General features: G+C 35.4%; 1 protein-coding gene across 6 annotated transcripts in view; it reads left to right on the top strand.

The window, feature by feature from the left end:
- The window catches only part of DICER1 (dicer 1, ribonuclease III), a 64,735-nt gene extending 46,710 nt beyond the window's left edge, over positions 1-18,025 (top strand). For all 6 annotated transcript variants that reach the window (XM_075103817.1, XM_075103819.1, XM_075103822.1 and 3 more), the window contains 12 exons: positions 468-681; positions 1,054-1,207; positions 3,367-3,549; positions 3,888-3,993; positions 4,094-4,269; positions 4,557-5,340; positions 6,800-6,955; positions 10,771-11,653; positions 13,671-13,939; positions 16,550-16,712; positions 16,813-16,888; positions 17,160-18,025. In XM_075103817.1, coding sequence (XP_074959918.1) covers positions 468-681; positions 1,054-1,207; positions 3,367-3,549; positions 3,888-3,993; positions 4,094-4,269; positions 4,557-5,340; positions 6,800-6,955; positions 10,771-11,653; positions 13,671-13,939; positions 16,550-16,712; positions 16,813-16,888; positions 17,160-17,325 — 3,330 coding nt within the window. In that variant the 3' untranslated portion in view covers positions 17,326-18,025. The remainder of the gene's footprint in view (positions 1-467; positions 682-1,053; positions 1,208-3,366; positions 3,550-3,887; positions 3,994-4,093; positions 4,270-4,556; positions 5,341-6,799; positions 6,956-10,770; positions 11,654-13,670; positions 13,940-16,549; positions 16,713-16,812; positions 16,889-17,159) is intronic.
- Positions 18,026-18,293: the final 268 nt, after the last annotated feature.

The following is an 18,293-nucleotide window of genomic DNA, read 5'->3' as shown; positions in this document are numbered from 1 at the left end:
AGCCTGCAGTGCTACCTTATCTATGTGAAAGCTGTGGTAACAAGTCCTCTCGGCATTCCTAGTCTGCTGCAACAGAAAAAGTTAATTGAAATTGGCACTTCTTGCTTAGGAAAATTTTTAATAGAAAGGCATTTTCTGTGGATGAGATTCAGCTGAGGAATTTGCTGGTTTTCACATTTCCTCCTTCATTTTTTTTTTTTACTTGATCTTTTATAAAGAGAAAAGCTGTAAAACGCAAGGAAAATTATTAAAAAAAAAAAAAACAACCACCAAAAACCACAAAAATAAGTCCTTCTTTAAGCTGTCAAAATCTCATATAATTGAGGGTCATCAAAATTCTGATCCAGTTTGCTGTGGGGTCAGGCAAGTGCTACCTCAGAATCTGAACTAAACAACTGGTACTCAGTAGAGTAATCCTACTCTGGATTTTCTCTCTTGATCTCTTTTGGTTTTTTTTTCTTATTTAGATTCCTCACTTTCCTGTGTATACTCGTTCTGGAGAGGTTACAATATCTATTGAGCTTAAGAAATCTGGTTTTACGCTGTCTCTGCAAATGCTTGAGCTGATAACGCGACTCCACCAGTACATTTTTTCACATATTCTTCGTCTTGAGAAACCTGCACTAGAGTTCAAACCCACAGAAGCTGATTCAGCCTATTGTGTTCTACCTCTTAATGTTGGTAAGAACAGAGTTCTTGCTTTAAATATTCACTTTGAATTCCTTTAGCAACATGTTTGTTAATGTTTATGTTAAATTTCAGGTGTTAGCTGTGGAACTAATACCATATGTGGTAGTCTGAAGATTTGTCAGTAACACTTTTATTACTTTTTCACAATTCCAAATTAGTTCTAACTTGGTGATGTAAGTTGATTTATATTAGGTTTCAGCTGACTCTGTAAGGGTCTAAAATCGTATATGTCTCCTTTGAAACTTTTTTAAATAATCAAATATGTATATAGAGTAAGAAAAAAATTGTAATTTATAACTTCCCAGAAAAGTTTAGCCCAGAAAACTCCCCTGAATAACTGAGTTATGTGTTTTCCTTTTTAAGTTGATGACTCCAGCACTTTGGACATTGACTTTAAGTTTATGGAAGACATTGAGAAATCTGAGGCACGTACAGGCATTCCCAGTACTCAGTATACAAAAGAAATGCCTTTTATTTTCAAGTTAGAAGATTACCAAGATGCAGTCATCATTCCACGGTGAGTACTGTATGCGGTACATATTGTATTTATACAAACACTTGAATGAGGGAGTGTTTGTATCTGCAGCAGAATTGCTTGTAAAAAATATATGCTGTTAATCTGAAGGTATCTGGTGAACTCTTAAATAATTTAACTATTGACTGAAAAATATCTTTAATCTTACGCAGTAGGATTTAAGTGGTTTAGGCCTCCCAAGACTCATTACCTTTTCATTAGGAATAGTAGAGTTCACCATAAAACCTAAGTAGTATTCTGATGAAACGTTGTCACTTCATCAAGAACTGGCCTACTGAAACCAATTTTAATTTGGAAGAGTGAGTGGAAGTCCTGTTCTCTGGTTACTGCTTATTTGCACCGAAGGCTTGCTAAAGGAAGGTATGCTGTGGGTAGATGGAAAAATTAACAAGTGAAAAACACCAGTGAAAAGAATCTTCCTATTGAGTGGTATTTAGATTAGAAATTGACATCATTTCATGTACTGGGTATGCAAAGGTTCTCCAGAATTGGTAAGTTTTGTGGAGACTTAGTTATTCCCTATGTCATGTTTGACATGATGTGATAAAAGAAAATGGACTGACTGGCTTGTGCTTGTACCTAATATATTGTAAACAACAGTAGTCACAGAATATATATGGAAGATAAATATTAGTACTTTGTTTCGGCCTCATCTGTGTTAGACTTTTTTCTTCAAATGTCTTCCTACCCATGTTGATGACTACTATGATAAAAATGCTAGTGTAAAAAAGTGGCTATGGACCACCACTGTTTAAGCATTATGTTGTCATGATCAGAGTTAACGCCATAGAAGTGGCTCATAGGTGGTGTGAATTAGCACAGTTGCTGGACTTCAGTGAAGCTATGGTATTTCATCTGTCTGAAGATCTGGCCACAGTGCCTAAACCAGCAGTATTCTTCCCCTTTCCCTTTCTTTTTTTCTTTTTTTTTTTTTTAAATTATTAATTGTTATCTGATAATGTTCAGGCTTGGGTAAAGCCAAAATTTTTTAATCTTGTTTCATACATTAAGAAATCTCTGAATTTCAAGGACTTCTGTTTTCGGTCAACATAAAAATGGTGGAAATAAATGTTTCTACTTCTTTGTTCTGCTTGGTTGTAAGCTCCTTAAGGGAAGCATAATATGACACTGCATTGGTACATTTCTGTTGAATTTTTCAGAATAGGCGTGGCTATCAGTAAGATTTAAAAACAAAAAAATTCCTGAATGCTCCTTTAACCCACATTCTTCAGTGGAAAAGTTTAGACAGCATGGGAATATGTTTTTGGTTTTTTTAAATTTATTTTTCTCTTTGGAAGAAAGCTAAAAAGACTCATTAATAGTGTAGTAATTTTATTCAGTGATATCTATTTAGATATTTGAATAGAAGCTTAAAATGATAAATGCAGCAGACCAAAGTAGGAAATAAGCTAATGTGCAGATCTAAATATTGACTGTTGATTTCATGTTTTTTCATGGTTTTTATTATTTTTCCTGTGCATGTTTATCATAGTATCCAATGATCACAACAGTATCACAATAAAAGTGTTCATGAAGCATCCTGGCTTTATTTTTCTAATATTCTGCCTGTATTACAAGAACTGCATTGCCCTTTGAAGGCTTGTGAATTTACTATGTATTTAGAGGTTTGTATTTCAACTTTATTTTGGAGGATGGCTTGGTTAAAATGCCAGTTTAGATGTAAGGTAGTACAATCTTTGTATGCAGAACTCTTATCTCTGCTGATTGTAGCACATAGGAGACTAAACATTAAAAAGCCAAATTATCAAGTTTAATTGCTAGGTGTTTGGCCCTAAGAAACTATAATTTGCAGCATTACTCTTGGAGATGGTTGTCCAGAGCCTGATTTTTGTATTAGATATTGAAGATATAAATTTTTGTATTTAATTTAAATGTTTCTGTAGAAGGAATTCTCTAAATTATAGATTGATTTTATTCCTCCTTATCTTACAGCACATTTCTCATGTAGTTATTTGAGTTGGCTAAACAAATGGTTTCTACAACAAAAAACCCCACCAACCAAAAACCTCAAGAGATATTTAACGGTTTACCACCTGACCACATTAGAACATGAAGAGCTTAGCACAAGCTTTACTCTAAGGCTATAACATATGCCAAAATATATAATTTTTTTTCTTTAGGTATCGAAATTTTGATCAGCCTCATCGATTCTATGTAGCTGATGTATACACTGATCTTACTCCACTCAGTAAATTCCCTTCCCCTGAATATGAAACTTTTGCTGAATATTATAAAACAAAGTATAATCTTGACCTGACCAATCTCAACCAGCCACTGCTGGATGTGGACCACACATCTTCAAGGTAACAACAGTCATGTTTGTGTCTGATGTTTGTAGTTTGACAATGAAGTGCCACTTTCTTCTTAATTTTTTCATTTTTAATTTAATTTTTTTAAATTATGCAATAAAGCTGAGGGCTTATGTTTTCCAAAACAATTACTGACTTTTTTTCTTGATGGGTACTTAGCTTATAACAACTGTAACTTGAGTCCATTCTTTTTCCAGAGGTAACTGTGCTGTAAATTCACAATGCATTACGGTTGAATACTAAGAATAAGTCATTGCTTTAGAAAGTTTAGGCTAGTAAGTCCTAGTCATTAAATATGTAATTACATTTAAGTATTTTCACATGGTTTTTAGACTTAATCTTTTGACTCCTCGCCATTTGAATCAGAAGGGGAAAGCACTTCCACTAAGCAGTGCTGAGAAGAGGAAAGCAAAGTGGGAAAGTTTGCAGAATAAGCAGGTAAAACAGAAGTGTCTAATTCAAGTTGCTTTTCTCTTAACAGTGATCTGATTACTACCTTTACAGGTAAAATATTTTTCTTACTCCCTCCTCTCCCCAGATACTGGTTCCAGAGCTCTGTGCTATACATCCTATCCCAGCATCACTGTGGAGAAAAGCAGTTTGCCTCCCTAGCATACTTTATCGCCTGCACTGCCTTTTGACAGCAGAGGAACTAAGAGCTCAAACAGCCACCGATGCTGGTGTAGGGGTTAAATCACTTCCTGCAGATTTCAGGCATGTATTTTTTTGACTATATATTTTTCAATATGATATCTGACTTCATTGGAAAACAAGAAAACTTAATAATTATTGCATGAATTTAAAACTGATATGCTTTAACTCGTCAGTTTTCATTGAAACATAGTTTAAACAGTCTAGATTGTGAGTGGTGAAGTTAGAGGCTGAGGTCACTGTTCTTTTTGGAAGAATGTGGCTTTTTTTTAAATGTGTATGTGCATATAGTGTCATTTTGTGATAGTATCTTTTGTTGTTGTTAACAAAATCAGTGTGTATCTTTACAGATATCCTAACTTGGACTTCGGATGGAAAAAGTCTATTGACAGCAAATCCTTCATCTCTATTCCTAGCTCCTCTTTAGTAGAGAATGAAAATTACTGTAAGCACAGCACAATTGTAGTCCCTGAAAATGCTGCACATCAAGGTGCTAATAGAACCTCTTCTGCAGAAAACCATGACCAAATGTCTGTGAGTTACAGAACATTGCTCAGTGAGTCACCCAGTAAACTCCAAATTGATGTATCGGCAGAACTTGCAGCAATTAATGGTGTTTCTTATAATAAAAATCTTGCCAATGGCAATTGTGATTTAGCTAACAGAGACTTTTGCCAAGGAAATCAGCTGAATTACTGCAGGCAGGAAATACCTGTACAACCAACTACCTCATATCCCATTCAGAATTTATACAGCAGTGAGAACCAGCCCAAGCCCAGCAATGAATGTACTCTACTGAGTAATAAATACCTTGATGGAAATGCTAACAGATCTACCTCAGATGGATGCCCCAAAATGGCAGTGACCACCAGTACTTCAAAAGCTATTAATCTTTCAAAAGACAGAGCAGATGCTGAAAAGAACCCTTCCTGTGGGTACTCCTCAAAAACTCTCGGTCCTAATCCTGGTCTCATTCTTCAAGCTTTGACTCTTTCAAATGCTAGTGATGGATTTAACCTGGAGCGGCTAGAAATGCTTGGTGATTCATTTTTAAAGCATGCTATCACTACATACTTGTTTTGCACTTACCCTGATGCTCATGAGGGACGACTGTCATATATGAGAAGCAAAAAAGTAAGTAGTAACAATCTAATGATATTATGTAAAAGGCATGCTGTAATAAGCCATATATATAAAAAATTCACTAGAAGATTGAATGGCAGCAGGGTGTTTCAGTTCCACAGGTTTACTGATTATACATTGGGTAGCATGCATATTAGGAATAAAAATACAGGACTACAGGTTTAATGTTGCCATAACTGTGATTGATTGAAACTGTTTTCTGCAGTTCATTTTTAAATCTAAACCAGCTGATTACCAGCCTTAAGAAAGGACAGGACTGAACAGGACTAATAGTTCTGTGTTAGTGAGGACGTTTGGTGGACTGAACACTAGAGCTGTACTGAGTAGAAACTCTTTAGCAGGAGTGCTTGAATGAAGGCGTGAGAGTTAGCAGCACAGAGCCTAAGGTTGTAGCTTTATTTGACCTTTCCTTTGTTTCCTCACTAAGTCACTTTCCTTGAAAACTTTTAGTATGATCTTACAGGAATGCTAAAAATGAAACAACAAAAAAATCTTACAGAACTGTTGCATCAAAACTTTTTAAAGTATTTTAAAGTAACTGTAAACAGTAGTAAGCAGAGTCTTTGATTCTGCTGCTGCTGGTTTGAAATTCTGGAATAATCAATCATGTGAAAGTTTGTTTTGTTCGTATTTTTTCCCCACCTAATGTGATAACTTGAATCAAATGTTAAGGATTTGATTATCTACCTCCTAACAAAATGCATCATTGAAATGATTAAGTAGCTTAATCTTGAAAAATAAGGAGGGCTAAATAAATTGCACAGTTCAAATAAGGGAAGGGATTGAATATTCAGGTTAAAATTTCAAGGCTCAAAACATGGAAAATCTGTTGTTTAAATGAGGAAATGAAGATCAGAAGTTGATAGTTGAAAAGGAAAAGGAAGTATGTTTGTGAATATGACGGCGCTTTTTTTTCCCCTTCCCTTTAAAATACTTAAAAGAATTTTAGAGGCTATCAAGATAACATCTGGATTATGACTTAATAAGATCTGTTATATGGAACTGTTTTTAACACTCTCTACTGCCAAGATTTAAGTCAATTGACCCGTAATAACAATCATTTTTCATTCCAAATCTAGTCTGAATGTTGATTATTAATACTGGTAATCAATGGCACTTGTACAGGTTATATTTACTGTGATTTTAAAAGTAGCAATAATTTTGTTTTGCAAAGAGAATTTGATCTATCGGATTTCTTTAACTGAAACTATCACACCTAATATGCTTGGCCTCAAAAAAAAAAAAACAACACGCCACCTTAAAAATGTGTGCCTTGCTGTGAGTTGGTTGTACTATATTAAGCAAGCTGAACTCCCTTTTGAGAACTGGAGAAAATGCGTAATCGTACAAGATCTGGTTTGACATGTAAAATTGTTTTGCTCCTTTTTCTTTTTAACCTATTGTTATATAATTGTATGTCCAGAGGTTTATCAGAATGTTTTTCTTGAAGGTCAGCAACTGTAACTTGTATCGCCTTGGAAAAAAGAAAGGACTGCCTAGTCGTATGGTGGTATCGATTTTTGATCCCCCGGTCAATTGGCTTCCTCCTGGTTACATAGTAAACCAGGACAAGAGCAACACTGATAAGTGGGAGAAAGATGAAATGGTAAGACTTTATTTAACTATGTTGAGGAATAATTATTCGCATTTCTGTATTCTCTCCCCCTACCTCTTCCCACCTACCAGGTATTTTGGTATGTTTTCAGAAAAAAAAAAAAAACAACTAAATCTGTTTCCTTTCTAAAACTTCACTGTAACTTATGGAAAATGAGAGGAAAACTGATCCTGAATATAACCTGAAGTAAGGAAATATGCTGAGCTCCAGTAATGAGTGTATCTATTAGTGGAAAGCAGAGAAGAAAAACTTTTTTGCTTGTAATTAGCATGCTCTCAAGAGTTTTTCTGAAACTTCTCTTAGAAATTTTAAACGGAATTATCATTACTGGTTTTGCTGTAATATGTATACGCAGAAGACTGCTTTTCTTAATGAGTTCACCTTTGTAGAATATATGAAAAGTAGTTGCTATTTTTCATAGTGCTGAGGCAGAATGAAGATTAGAACTGGCTTGAGAAAATGTTCAGTATTGGTTGCTGTTAGCTACACTGTGGGTATGACTGAGCGCTACTTCTCATCCAAAATACTGTGTTGGCTTAGACACCCTCACTGCCTATCACCGAAAGCTTCAGAATGACAAAGATGACAAATCTTAATGAGGAACGATTCAAATTATTTTCTGACCAAACTCATTGTATGCGAAGAGTAGAAGTGCATGTATAAGAAATATCACTGTTCACAGCAGTCAGTAACATAGTCTTTAATCTGAGACCAGGTTGGGGGAAGGGGCTGGAGGGATTTTTTTTCTTTTTCCCAGTTCTGAAGACCACACTGGGATTGTAGAACCACCAGGGGGCACATGAGAGGACTGTTAGGGAGATGTACTTTGCAAATAAATGTTTATTGCAGAATAAAACAACCTGATTATTGTGGTTATGTATTGTGCCAAGACTTTGTTACAAAGAGGCTTACTGCTGTACCTTTCTAAGAATAAAATTGCACATTTGGGATAGAAACTAATCATTGCTTTTAAAAAGCTTTCAGTTGTCTCTGACTTTTCGGTGGTCTCTTCCTCTTTGCTAGTCACTGGCCAAAATGCAGACAGCGATGCAGCTAAGAAGTGGGTTTTTTGTGCCAAGCAGATATTTTGCTTTCTTAGATGCAAATTGCTTTCTCCATCCATGGGCTGATGACTGACGCTAGCAATCTCATATCATTATGACAAATTGACTAAAACATCATAGTCAAATGTTGATTTTTTTTTTTTGTGTGTGTGTGTGTGTTATCAAGCTTTATTAAAAGAAAAGATCTTCCTTTGTTCATTTAATCAAATAGTTGATTTCCAAAAAGCTTGAAAAAAAAGCCCTTACATGTATTTATCTTCAGTTTGTAAGTGGCCATAACTTATTCAAAATCAATCAGGTGTTCTTTAAGACAAGGTTATTTCTTCTGGGGTTCATTGATTTATTTTTGAAATGCTGAATGCATTGTAGTCATGCAATAATGATGAGAAAAACTAGTATCAAAATTGCTTCCTGGCTCCTTTACCTATTGTTCATTCTCATCACTTAAATGTTTTATTTTTTTTTTAAACACAGGAAGTGATGTGTACACAGCATTAGGGTAGTTCATGTAGCTGTCCTGCTAATTAATTTTATTTCAAGAAACTTGCGAATGTAATTGTGGTAAAAATTGTAGTATCACTTGTTAGATCTTTGAAAACAAACACCAAATTCTGTATTGACTCATCCATATAGACATGTCTCATTCAGGGAGTGTATTTTTATTTCAGTGGCGGATATGATAGGTGGTGTGTAACGAAAAAAATCAGCACTAGGTCTAGCTGAGACTGGTTCAATTAGACTTATTTTAAGCACTATGCTGCTACTAGTATCCAAAATAACTATTTCAAATCAAATTTAGCTGTCTCTTTCTGATCAAAGTTACAGAAATCGCTGCTGTGTGTGTGTGAGAGGGGTAATTACAGCAGCAGAAATTCTGTTGGCAAAAATGTCTAAACTATGAACTTCTATAGCCACATTTTTTTTAACTCTCCTCTCATTTCTAAACCTGACTAAGCCTGCTCCATCCTGACGAGGAATGTTGTGATCTGTATGATCCTTGGATAGTTTCAAGTGCTGCCTAGTGCACCTTAGAGCTGCTGCCCATCCACACCTTTAGAAAGCCGTGCATTTGGTACAAAGGGAAAGGTCTCCAGTGGTAGCGTCTGGTTCACAGATTTGCAAGATTAAATGACTGAGACCTACAATATGACATAAAGATCGAGGGCAGATATAGGCTGTTTCACTTGATTCAAAATGGTGTTGGCTTTCAGGACCCAGTCCAGAAAAGCACTTTGAATCTGGTCTTGCTCCTATCAAATTCAGTGGCAGAATTCCCACTGACATCAGTGATGCTGGGTTGAGCCTGTGAATAGTCTTTTGATGTTAGGAAGACTACTTGTGCATTTAGCTAATATGTTTAAGTGCTTTCCTGGATTGGGGCCATGGCAAATTGTACGACATTGTATAACTTGGACATATCTGTGTTCAATTTATAATTTACATCAATCCATATCAATTTGCTCAACGTGAGCAGGGAAAAGACATGAGACATCATTAGTTTTACTGTGTGGGTAGGTATGTAAGTATTAGAAAATTGGTGACAACTTCTACTTTTCTTTTAATTAGTTAAGGTTATAACTATAGCCTGAAAAAAACCCAAAACTTTAAAGAAATATGTACTTGCTTAAAGGGTAGGATTAATACTAGTTGCCTTTGGATAGAGTTGTCCTACTTCATGATTTAATGTATATGTTGATAGTTTAAAAATAAACAACAAAAACCTGTATTACAGAATTGTGCCTTTTTTCTGCTTTTCCATTTTTAGACCTGCTATATTGAAATCCTGGTAATATTAAATGTATGAGAAACTGGAAAGATTTCATATTTGTTAAAGTGAAGAACCATGGTACAAATTAGTAATTCTTACACAACCAAAAATTGGCCTATATCTAATGTCTAAAAAGCAGCAACTTAACTAAATCCCTAACACATGCAGTCAAGACTGTCACCCACATAAGCATTAGATTCTTGCCACCTAACTGGTATTAGACTCTTGTTTATGATCTGTAATATAAAAATCACCTACACTGATTCACTGAACTTATTTTCTACTAGTTTGCCAAGTAGACTGACTCAGTGTGCAGTGAACTGTATTTCAGAGCATAGATAAATGTATTTGCTCTTTCAAGTGATGATTATTGAAGGACTAGGATAAAGAAGTTCTTACAGTTGTTTCATTGAATGTGTTTTCTGTTTGTGTGTCCCAAAACTGAGATTATCATGATTGTGACTACAGTAAACCCTGCAAGCCCCTTAGATTCCTTCTATGCCGAATACTTCAAAATGACATTGATTACACATTTGTAATAGCCTTACTTAGCAGCTAGAGATAAGGATGCAACCACAACAGTTTCTTCTACTTCTCTAAATTTGTTAATTTAGAATTCTTTCTTTTGTTTACTTTGGCATGCAAGTATATAATGTTTAGTGGTTTTCAAATTAATTGTATGTGCATCATATTCAAGTAAAGCATGAGCTGCTATGAAATGCAGCAAGTGTTAATATGGAACATGTGCTATGGTAGGTTAGTAATAAAGGTTTTGTATTCCAAGGCAATTATTCTTGTCTTAGAATGCTGGTGTTAATTGAGGTTGTACTGTACATCTGATCAGGCAATGTAATTAGGAACAATAATTTAAAAATTAGTCTTATTAGCAGACGCTACTGAAATCTTCTGACAGTTCTGGAGTGAAAGTTTCTCTTTTCCCTCTTCAGTACCATATTTTTTGTGTTCTTTCATAGACAAAGGAGAACTTGTTGGCTAATGGTAAACTCGATGATTATGATGATGATGATGAAGATGAAGACCTGATGTGGAGGTTACCCAAGGAAGAAACAGACTTTGAAGATGATTTTCTGGAGTATGATCAGGAGCATATCAAATTCATTGATAATATGTTAATGGGGTCAGGGGCTTTTGTGAAGAAAATTTCTCTCTCTCACTTTTCAACCACTGATTCAAACTATGAATGGAAAGCACCCAAAAAGTCATCCCTGGGTAATGTTCAGTTTTCATCAGATTTTGATGATTTTGACTATAGCTCTTGGGATGCTATGTGCTATCTGGATCCCAGCAAAGCTGTTGAAGAGGATGATTTTGTAGTGGGCTTCTGGAATCCATCAGAAGAAAACTGTGGTGTTGATGCAGGAAAACAGTCTATCTCCTATGACTTGCATACAGAGCAGTGTATTGCTGACAAAAGCATTGCAGACTGTGTGGAAGCCCTTTTGGGCTGCTATCTGACCAGCTGTGGTGAAAGAGCTGCTCAGCTTTTCCTGTGTTCATTGGGGCTGAAGGTGCTCCCTGTAATTAAAAAGACTGATTGGGAAGACACTTTGTGTGCTACCAGAGAGAATTGTATCAGTGAGCAGAAGAATCTTTCACCAAACTCTGTTTTGGCTTCTGTAGCTAATTCAGAGCCTTCTCTGTATAAAGACCTGGAGTATGGCTGTTTGAAGATTCCACCGAGGTGTATGTTTGATCACCCAGATGCTGAAAAAACCTTAAATCACCTTATTTCTGGTTTTGAAAACTTTGAGAAGAAAATAAACTACAGTTTTAAGAACAAGGCTTACCTTCTTCAGGCATTTACTCATGCCTCATACCATTATAATACCATTACTGGTAAGTTGTCTTGAAGAAACTAGGGGTGTTTTCTCCCATATTGTAAATGTTAGAGAAGCAGTAAATGTTGTGTTCCCATACGTAGTCTTTTTTTTAGACATCACATGGTACTTTAAGAAGTCAATAGCCTCTGAATACAAAATGTTAGAAAATAATGTCTTGTCCCTTATTTAGAGGGGTATACTTGTTGAAGCTGTATCTCAGTGATTATTCATTTTTTGACCTGATACAGATAGATTTACTTAAGCATAACCAGGTTCTGAGAGAGAGTATTTTTCATCTCTGATGCTATATCACTAGCTGTATATGACTGACATTAGATCCTCATTTAGCTGAAATAAGTTATTGTAGAACTCTGGCAAATGGCAGTGTACTTCTAGAAGTAGTGATCATGTCTTGCAAATATATGTAGCAAATTTGTCCCATAATTTAATCCCAAGAATATTACCCCTTGTACTTCTGAAGATTAAAAGTGGACTATACAATTTTTATTAGCTGAATAGTCCATAGGATAGCAAAATATGGAGACTTCCATCTGAAGTTGAGAATTGGAAGGCTTAATTTAAGTCTAGGCATTTTGTTGCATAAATATTTAAAGTCAAAGTTTGAAGCAATTGACTAAATCAGACTGAATACTAATTTCAGGTTAACTGCTTTCTGCATGTGATCTCAAAAAAGATTTTACAGCAGTACATATTTGTATTTCTGTAATCTTCTCGAATTGCATATACTAATATATTTAGTATTCATTCTAAAACTTTAAAAATTTTCCTATGATAATATGCAATCAAAAACAAACCATGGTAAAATTCCAGCCCTATTTGAAGTGAATGGCAAATTCCTGTGCAATCAACAGTGATTTTTTTCCCCATAGTGAATTGGTTCCTTATTCCAAGCAGCAAGAAAGCTCTGCTTTAATTAAAGAAATAAGTAGTTTTGAAATGTTAGTACATTGAGAAACAGTTCTGACAAAAAACTAAAATGCTCTTTTGCTTTTTCATTCTAGGTGATATTACCCACGTACATGTATATATATATTTCCTTTTTACAAATATTTCACAAACATATAGAAGGTAGATGGTTCATACATATATACGTTGGTTCATGTATAATTACGTTGTTGGTAGCAGAAGCTTTTGATCCCATTTCTATTTACCAAGTAAGACAATTGTGAATTGCTGTTACCTGTAACTTTTTCTCTTAAGGAGTAGCTAGCAGTTGAGATCCAGCAGCATCTTAGGTTCAGCTGCTGTAAAAGCAACTTAGTACTAGCCATTTCACTCTCATATTACATTACTTTCATAATAATTTTGTCTTCCTTCCTTCTCTACTGACCTATCCCTGTTTGCTTTCAAGAGGGTTTTTTGCTTTTGTTTGTAATCTAAAAATAGACCTCCCCAGCTCTCTATTCCTGTGTTCCTCTGTCAATTTTCCAAACAGCAAAGGCTCAGCAATCTTAGTTTCCAGTTTGAGACACCCATTCTGAATGGGAATCTTTGTTCCATGCCTTTTGAGAAATCCAAATGTGTGGCAAATTAGATGAAAAATCTCAGGTTGTATGTTCCCCCTGCTTTCAATACGTTGATTTCTTTATTAATTTTCTAGAGGTTTAACTGTTATTGTTTTCAGATCAGCCTGCAGGTAGAGTCTCATTATTTTACTTTTTTGATGTTTCTCAGCACAACGTGGAGATTCTTGAGTAAAAGCACTAATTGATTATAAACACATGTTTTGCTAGCCTGACAAATTAGCATTACATTCAAAAGTGGCTTTATTATTGGGTATAATTTCTGGTTTTCCTGATTTTCTTTTTTTTTTTTTTTTAAATAATTCAGTAACAATCCTTTAAACACAAAGATACCTGTTCTAAAAAACATATTGTCTTCTCTGAGCGCTGGTTAGTTTATGGAATTTACATGGCAGCGTACCAAACCTCCTATGCAGAAAGGCCTGGAAAGAATGTGTGTGTTAAACTTAATTGTGTTGTTGTACATTCTTCTATTTCCAATGCTTTAAGATTGTTACCAGCGCTTAGAATTCCTGGGAGATGCAATTTTGGACTACCTCATAACCAAGCACCTTTATGAAGACCCACGGCAACACTCTCCAGGAGTTCTTACTGACCTACGATCTGCTCTAGTGAATAATACCATTTTTGCATCATTAGCTGTAAAGTATGACTACCACAAATACTTCAAAGCTGTCTCTCCTGAACTGTTTCATGTTATTGATGACTTTGTGCAGTTTCAAATGGAAAAGAATGAAATGCAAGGAATGGATTCTGAGGTTAGTGGAAGTAGAAGACACATGTTCAGTATCTGATTTGAAGAATGTCACTGGATTTCTTAGCGTGATGTGTGGGGTTTTTTGTAATGTTTTAGTTTTATGCACACAGCAGCCATAGAAACAGGCTGCCAGTAACAAGGCATGCAATATGCAAAGTAAAATACAGTCTTCAGAAAGTATAAAGTTGATAAGCACATTCAGAAAATAATGAAACTAATTTGCCTCTAGATTTTTCTGTGACGCTTGATTTCAGTCACTATTTTGTTTCTGTGGTGGTGTTAGAACATCATGGCGGGGGGGAGGAGGGGAACGCTTAGCTTGCTTTCTTCACTGACAGATTGGAAGCACTACTATACCATAAAATTGTGATGAAGAGTTACTAAGTCGTATAGCGCTGATTCAGGACAGGATATCCATACAATATGATGAACAATACTACCTTGGCACAACTGGGATTTTTTAGCGTAGCACACTGGCAAAAGATTTCCACTGGTTTTGATCTGATGATTTCTGCTGGAGCAGGTGTCATTGCACTGTACTCAAGAGTGTTTGACATGCTCCTGAAGGCTTTATTTCTGCTAGGCAGAGAAACATAGGCATCTTTCAGTTAAGCCAATTAAAAAATAGTTTAACTGAAGGCTTGCAAACACAGATCATACCTATGCTATGCGGGAAAGGTAATAATAATGAACATGTATTTGCTGAAGGATGGACTAAAACTAACTGTTTTGGATAAGCTGCTCAGAAAATCTATAAGAACAAGGGCCTTGTGAGTAAAATTCTAATGAGAGTCCTGGAAGAGATGTACTTTCTCATTATCCTTTCTTTAAAAGTGTTATCCAATAGATATCCCTAATAGTTTGTCTTCTGAAAAACTGACCAGTCCTTTAAAACGTTCTGTCTGAGAATACTCCAGCACTAAATAAACATGTTATCTTTGTCTTTAGTAATTTCTTCTTTCTGATACACAATTTAAAAGCTTGGGAATCAAAATACTTCAGTCACATGTGTTTACAGCCCTTGCACTCTGTTGCAGAGTGAAATCCGTATGTTTTATGGGAAGGTTCAGAAAACATTGACTAAGAAATTTGTCACTGTAATTTAGATAATAAATTATTGTACATCAGAGGATCAAACTCTGTTGTCCAACTTGTTTTTTTCACAATATGAGTGAAAAGACTAAAAACAGCTCATAGTAGTGATTTCTAACTTTGTTCAGTTTTGCTGGTACGCATAAAGATTCCCTAGAAACTTACAGTAAAGTTGCAACCAAATTGTGCGATAGCTGTTTCAAATAAAATTCTTGTTTCACTCTCCCTATGCCTGCTCCCTATCTTGGTCTGGCACTGAATTACTGAAACTCTTATTTCATCCGAGCTAATGCAAGAGTCTTTGTTTCTGCAGTTCATGCCAGCTAGACTGGTCTCCATGTGTGTCTCCACGTCATCTGCTTTTCTTTTTTCAAATCTCACTCCTGAAACATCTGTTGTCCCTTGCCGTGTAGCTCTTAGTTTCTCCCTCGTTCTGTTATTTCAGTATAACTCAAAAGTGTTTCAGTTTGCACTTGGTATGAGATACACTATTCAAAAGAGTTGAATGTGGTTTTTAACTTCGAAATTCCCATTTGGAGTGGGTACATATCAGGTCTGACTTCTTGTTTGATTTATTTTAGGTAGAAGTATTGGGCAGGATTAGTTTATGAAGTATTATGGTGACTCTTAAGAGGACTGAATCAGGTTTTAAACCCCAAATGGAGTGAGAGTGTAGCTGCTGGGGGAAAAGACCAACAGAAACTTAATTCTCTTTAGGCAGAGGAGAGTAATGGTGAAAAACTTTGTTTTCAGGTTACTTTGTTTGGACTTCAGTGAATGTGTATTACATGTATGTGAAATATTTTTAGTAAAGGATTAGATTAACTCAAGACCTTTAAGACATACTGAAAGTTTAGTTTTAATAATGAGAATAGACTATTGTCTTAAGTTGGTAGCATAGAAGAAAACACTGCCTGCTACATTTAAAAAATATCTAAGTGTGCCTGTTATTTCAGTTTGATGTTGCTGGTTTTCAGTTATTAATGGCTTGTTTTACTAATGCTTGCTTCATGCTTGTCTTCTGGGGTAAACGAGGTAAGGAAAGGTACATCCGACTTTCATCCAGAGATCGGACTTCCAGATTTTAAAGTCTCCTTCTAGGAGATGATTAATGTATGAACTCTTTCTTTGAGTAGCTTTCTAGTATTAACTGATAGAGCCAAGTCTGTTTCTTATTGGAAAAAACAGACCCATAGTGAAATCCTGCAGAATTATTACAGGAGGAATTCACAAAGCATATAAGGTCTCTGTATGCAATGGTGTTTGGGGTTTTTTTCACATTTGAAAAATGATATATCCAGCAACTTGGTTTCATTGGGGAATAAAAGAACAATTTCAATGTGGAAAGTTGTCAATGAAAAACTTAAAGGAAGCAGCTGAGGATAGGATGTAAAAGAGCTTACATTTCTGAAGATCTTTGTTTTATTTTAAAAGAAGTAATTGTTTCTTTCTCTTCTCCTCCCCTTCTCTCTCTCTCCCTCCCTCCCTCCCTCCCTTGGCTTTTTTTAATTGCAAACAGCTCAGAAGATCTGAAGAAGATGAAGAAAAAGAGGAAGACATTGAAGTACCAAAGGCCATGGGGGATATATTTGAGTCCCTTGCTGGTGCCATTTATATGGATAGTGGAATGTCTTTGGAAATGGTTTGGCAAGTGTACTATCCAATGATGAGGCCATTAATAGGTATTGTCAGCTTTCAGAAAAAAAACCTAATAATTAAGTACCATCTGCTACGAAGAGAAGACAGCTAACTTTTTTCTTTTTATTTTTTTCCCCCAAATAGAAAAATTTTCTGCTAATGTGCCCCGTTCCCCAGTGCGGGAGCTGCTGGAGATGGAGCCAGAGACAGCCAAATTTAGGTAAGAACACACTTCTTTTGGTACACCCCACCGTAAAAAGTTTTTAAGCTGTGCTTCATATACTACTGAGGATTTTCAAATGTCACAAATTACTTTTTTTTGCACTGAGCAGCTAGTGTGATCATTTTCTTTCTTCCTTGCATAACTTTGAGAAAAGTAATGATTTCTGTTTAACTATACTGCTTTAACTTCTGTAGAAAAGAGAATGTAGGTCTCTTATTTCACATTAACTTGCTTAGGCAGTAAGTAATTCTTGTGTGTATTTTTGCAGTCCTGCAGAAAGAACTTATGATGGAAAGGTCAGAGTAACAGTGGAAGTTGTAGGAAAAGGAAAGTTTAAAGGTGTTGGCAGAAGCTACAGGATTGCCAAATCTGCAGCTGCGAGAAGAGCACTACGAAGCCTCAAAGCAAATCAACCTCAGGTCCCAAACAGCTGAGACTCCTCTTAGAAATTAATAAAATGGGGGGGAAAAAAAACACATACAAATAAAGCAAATTTTTAAAAATGTTGATGTTGAGAGGAACAAATTGGAAGACAGAATTTAAAGTTTGTTTGATAACAGAATAGATAAAACATTTAACATGTATAAAATTTTGGAACTAATTGTAGTTAATAGTTTTTTGCGCAAACACAATCTTGTCTTCTTTCCTCACTTCCGCTTTGTTTAATCACGAGAGTGCTTTAATGATGACATTTAGCAAGTGTTCAGAATAATTGTTGTCAGGTCTTTTTGGTTTACTTTAATTGTCAGTACAGCTTTGCTTAGTGTTAGAAGGCCAGGGAGCTTATGCCTAATGCAGTTGCTAGATTTATATATAGTAATCTTGAAATTCTTCAATCTGTGCACTAGTGCCAGTCATAAAGCAGTTGATAAACTGTACTGGATGATTGGGTATAAGAAAGAATAAGTGTGCCAGTATTCTCCTTTTTTTTTTTTTTTTTTTTCCTCTCCTCTCCTTGTCATCTTTTTACATTAAGATGGCATTCCCAGTCATTATTGCACTTGTTTGTTAGGGACAGATTTTAATTGAAATGGCTGGCATACTGGTAGAATTCAGTTTCCTTATGCCACACAGTCTTGCATAAAAAAAGGTTCTTGCCTTAAAAATAAATAAACCCTCATTAATAATCTTTGATTTCTGATCGTTTTTGGAACAAACTGTTTTACATTCCCTTCATTTTGTTATGCATTTTACAATGATACAGTTCTATATTTACAGTACAACTCATTACTATAGCTGTGACTTATTACAGGATTATAATAGAAATTGTATTCATATATATGTAATTAGGTTATTTTTAACAATTCTGAGGACATGGTTAGTCTACAGGTTTTTTTATACCATAAACAAAATGTGGTCTTTGGCTAAAATTCCAATTTTACACAAACCTGCAAGCTAGATA

Source organism: Phalacrocorax aristotelis, chromosome 9 (genome assembly GCF_949628215.1).
Source record: "Phalacrocorax aristotelis chromosome 9, bGulAri2.1, whole genome shotgun sequence".
Classification (NCBI taxonomy): domain Eukaryota; kingdom Metazoa; phylum Chordata; class Aves; order Suliformes; family Phalacrocoracidae; genus Phalacrocorax; species Phalacrocorax aristotelis.
Note: the sequence above shows the minus strand (reverse complement) of the source record. Positions and strands in the feature narration are given on the sequence as shown.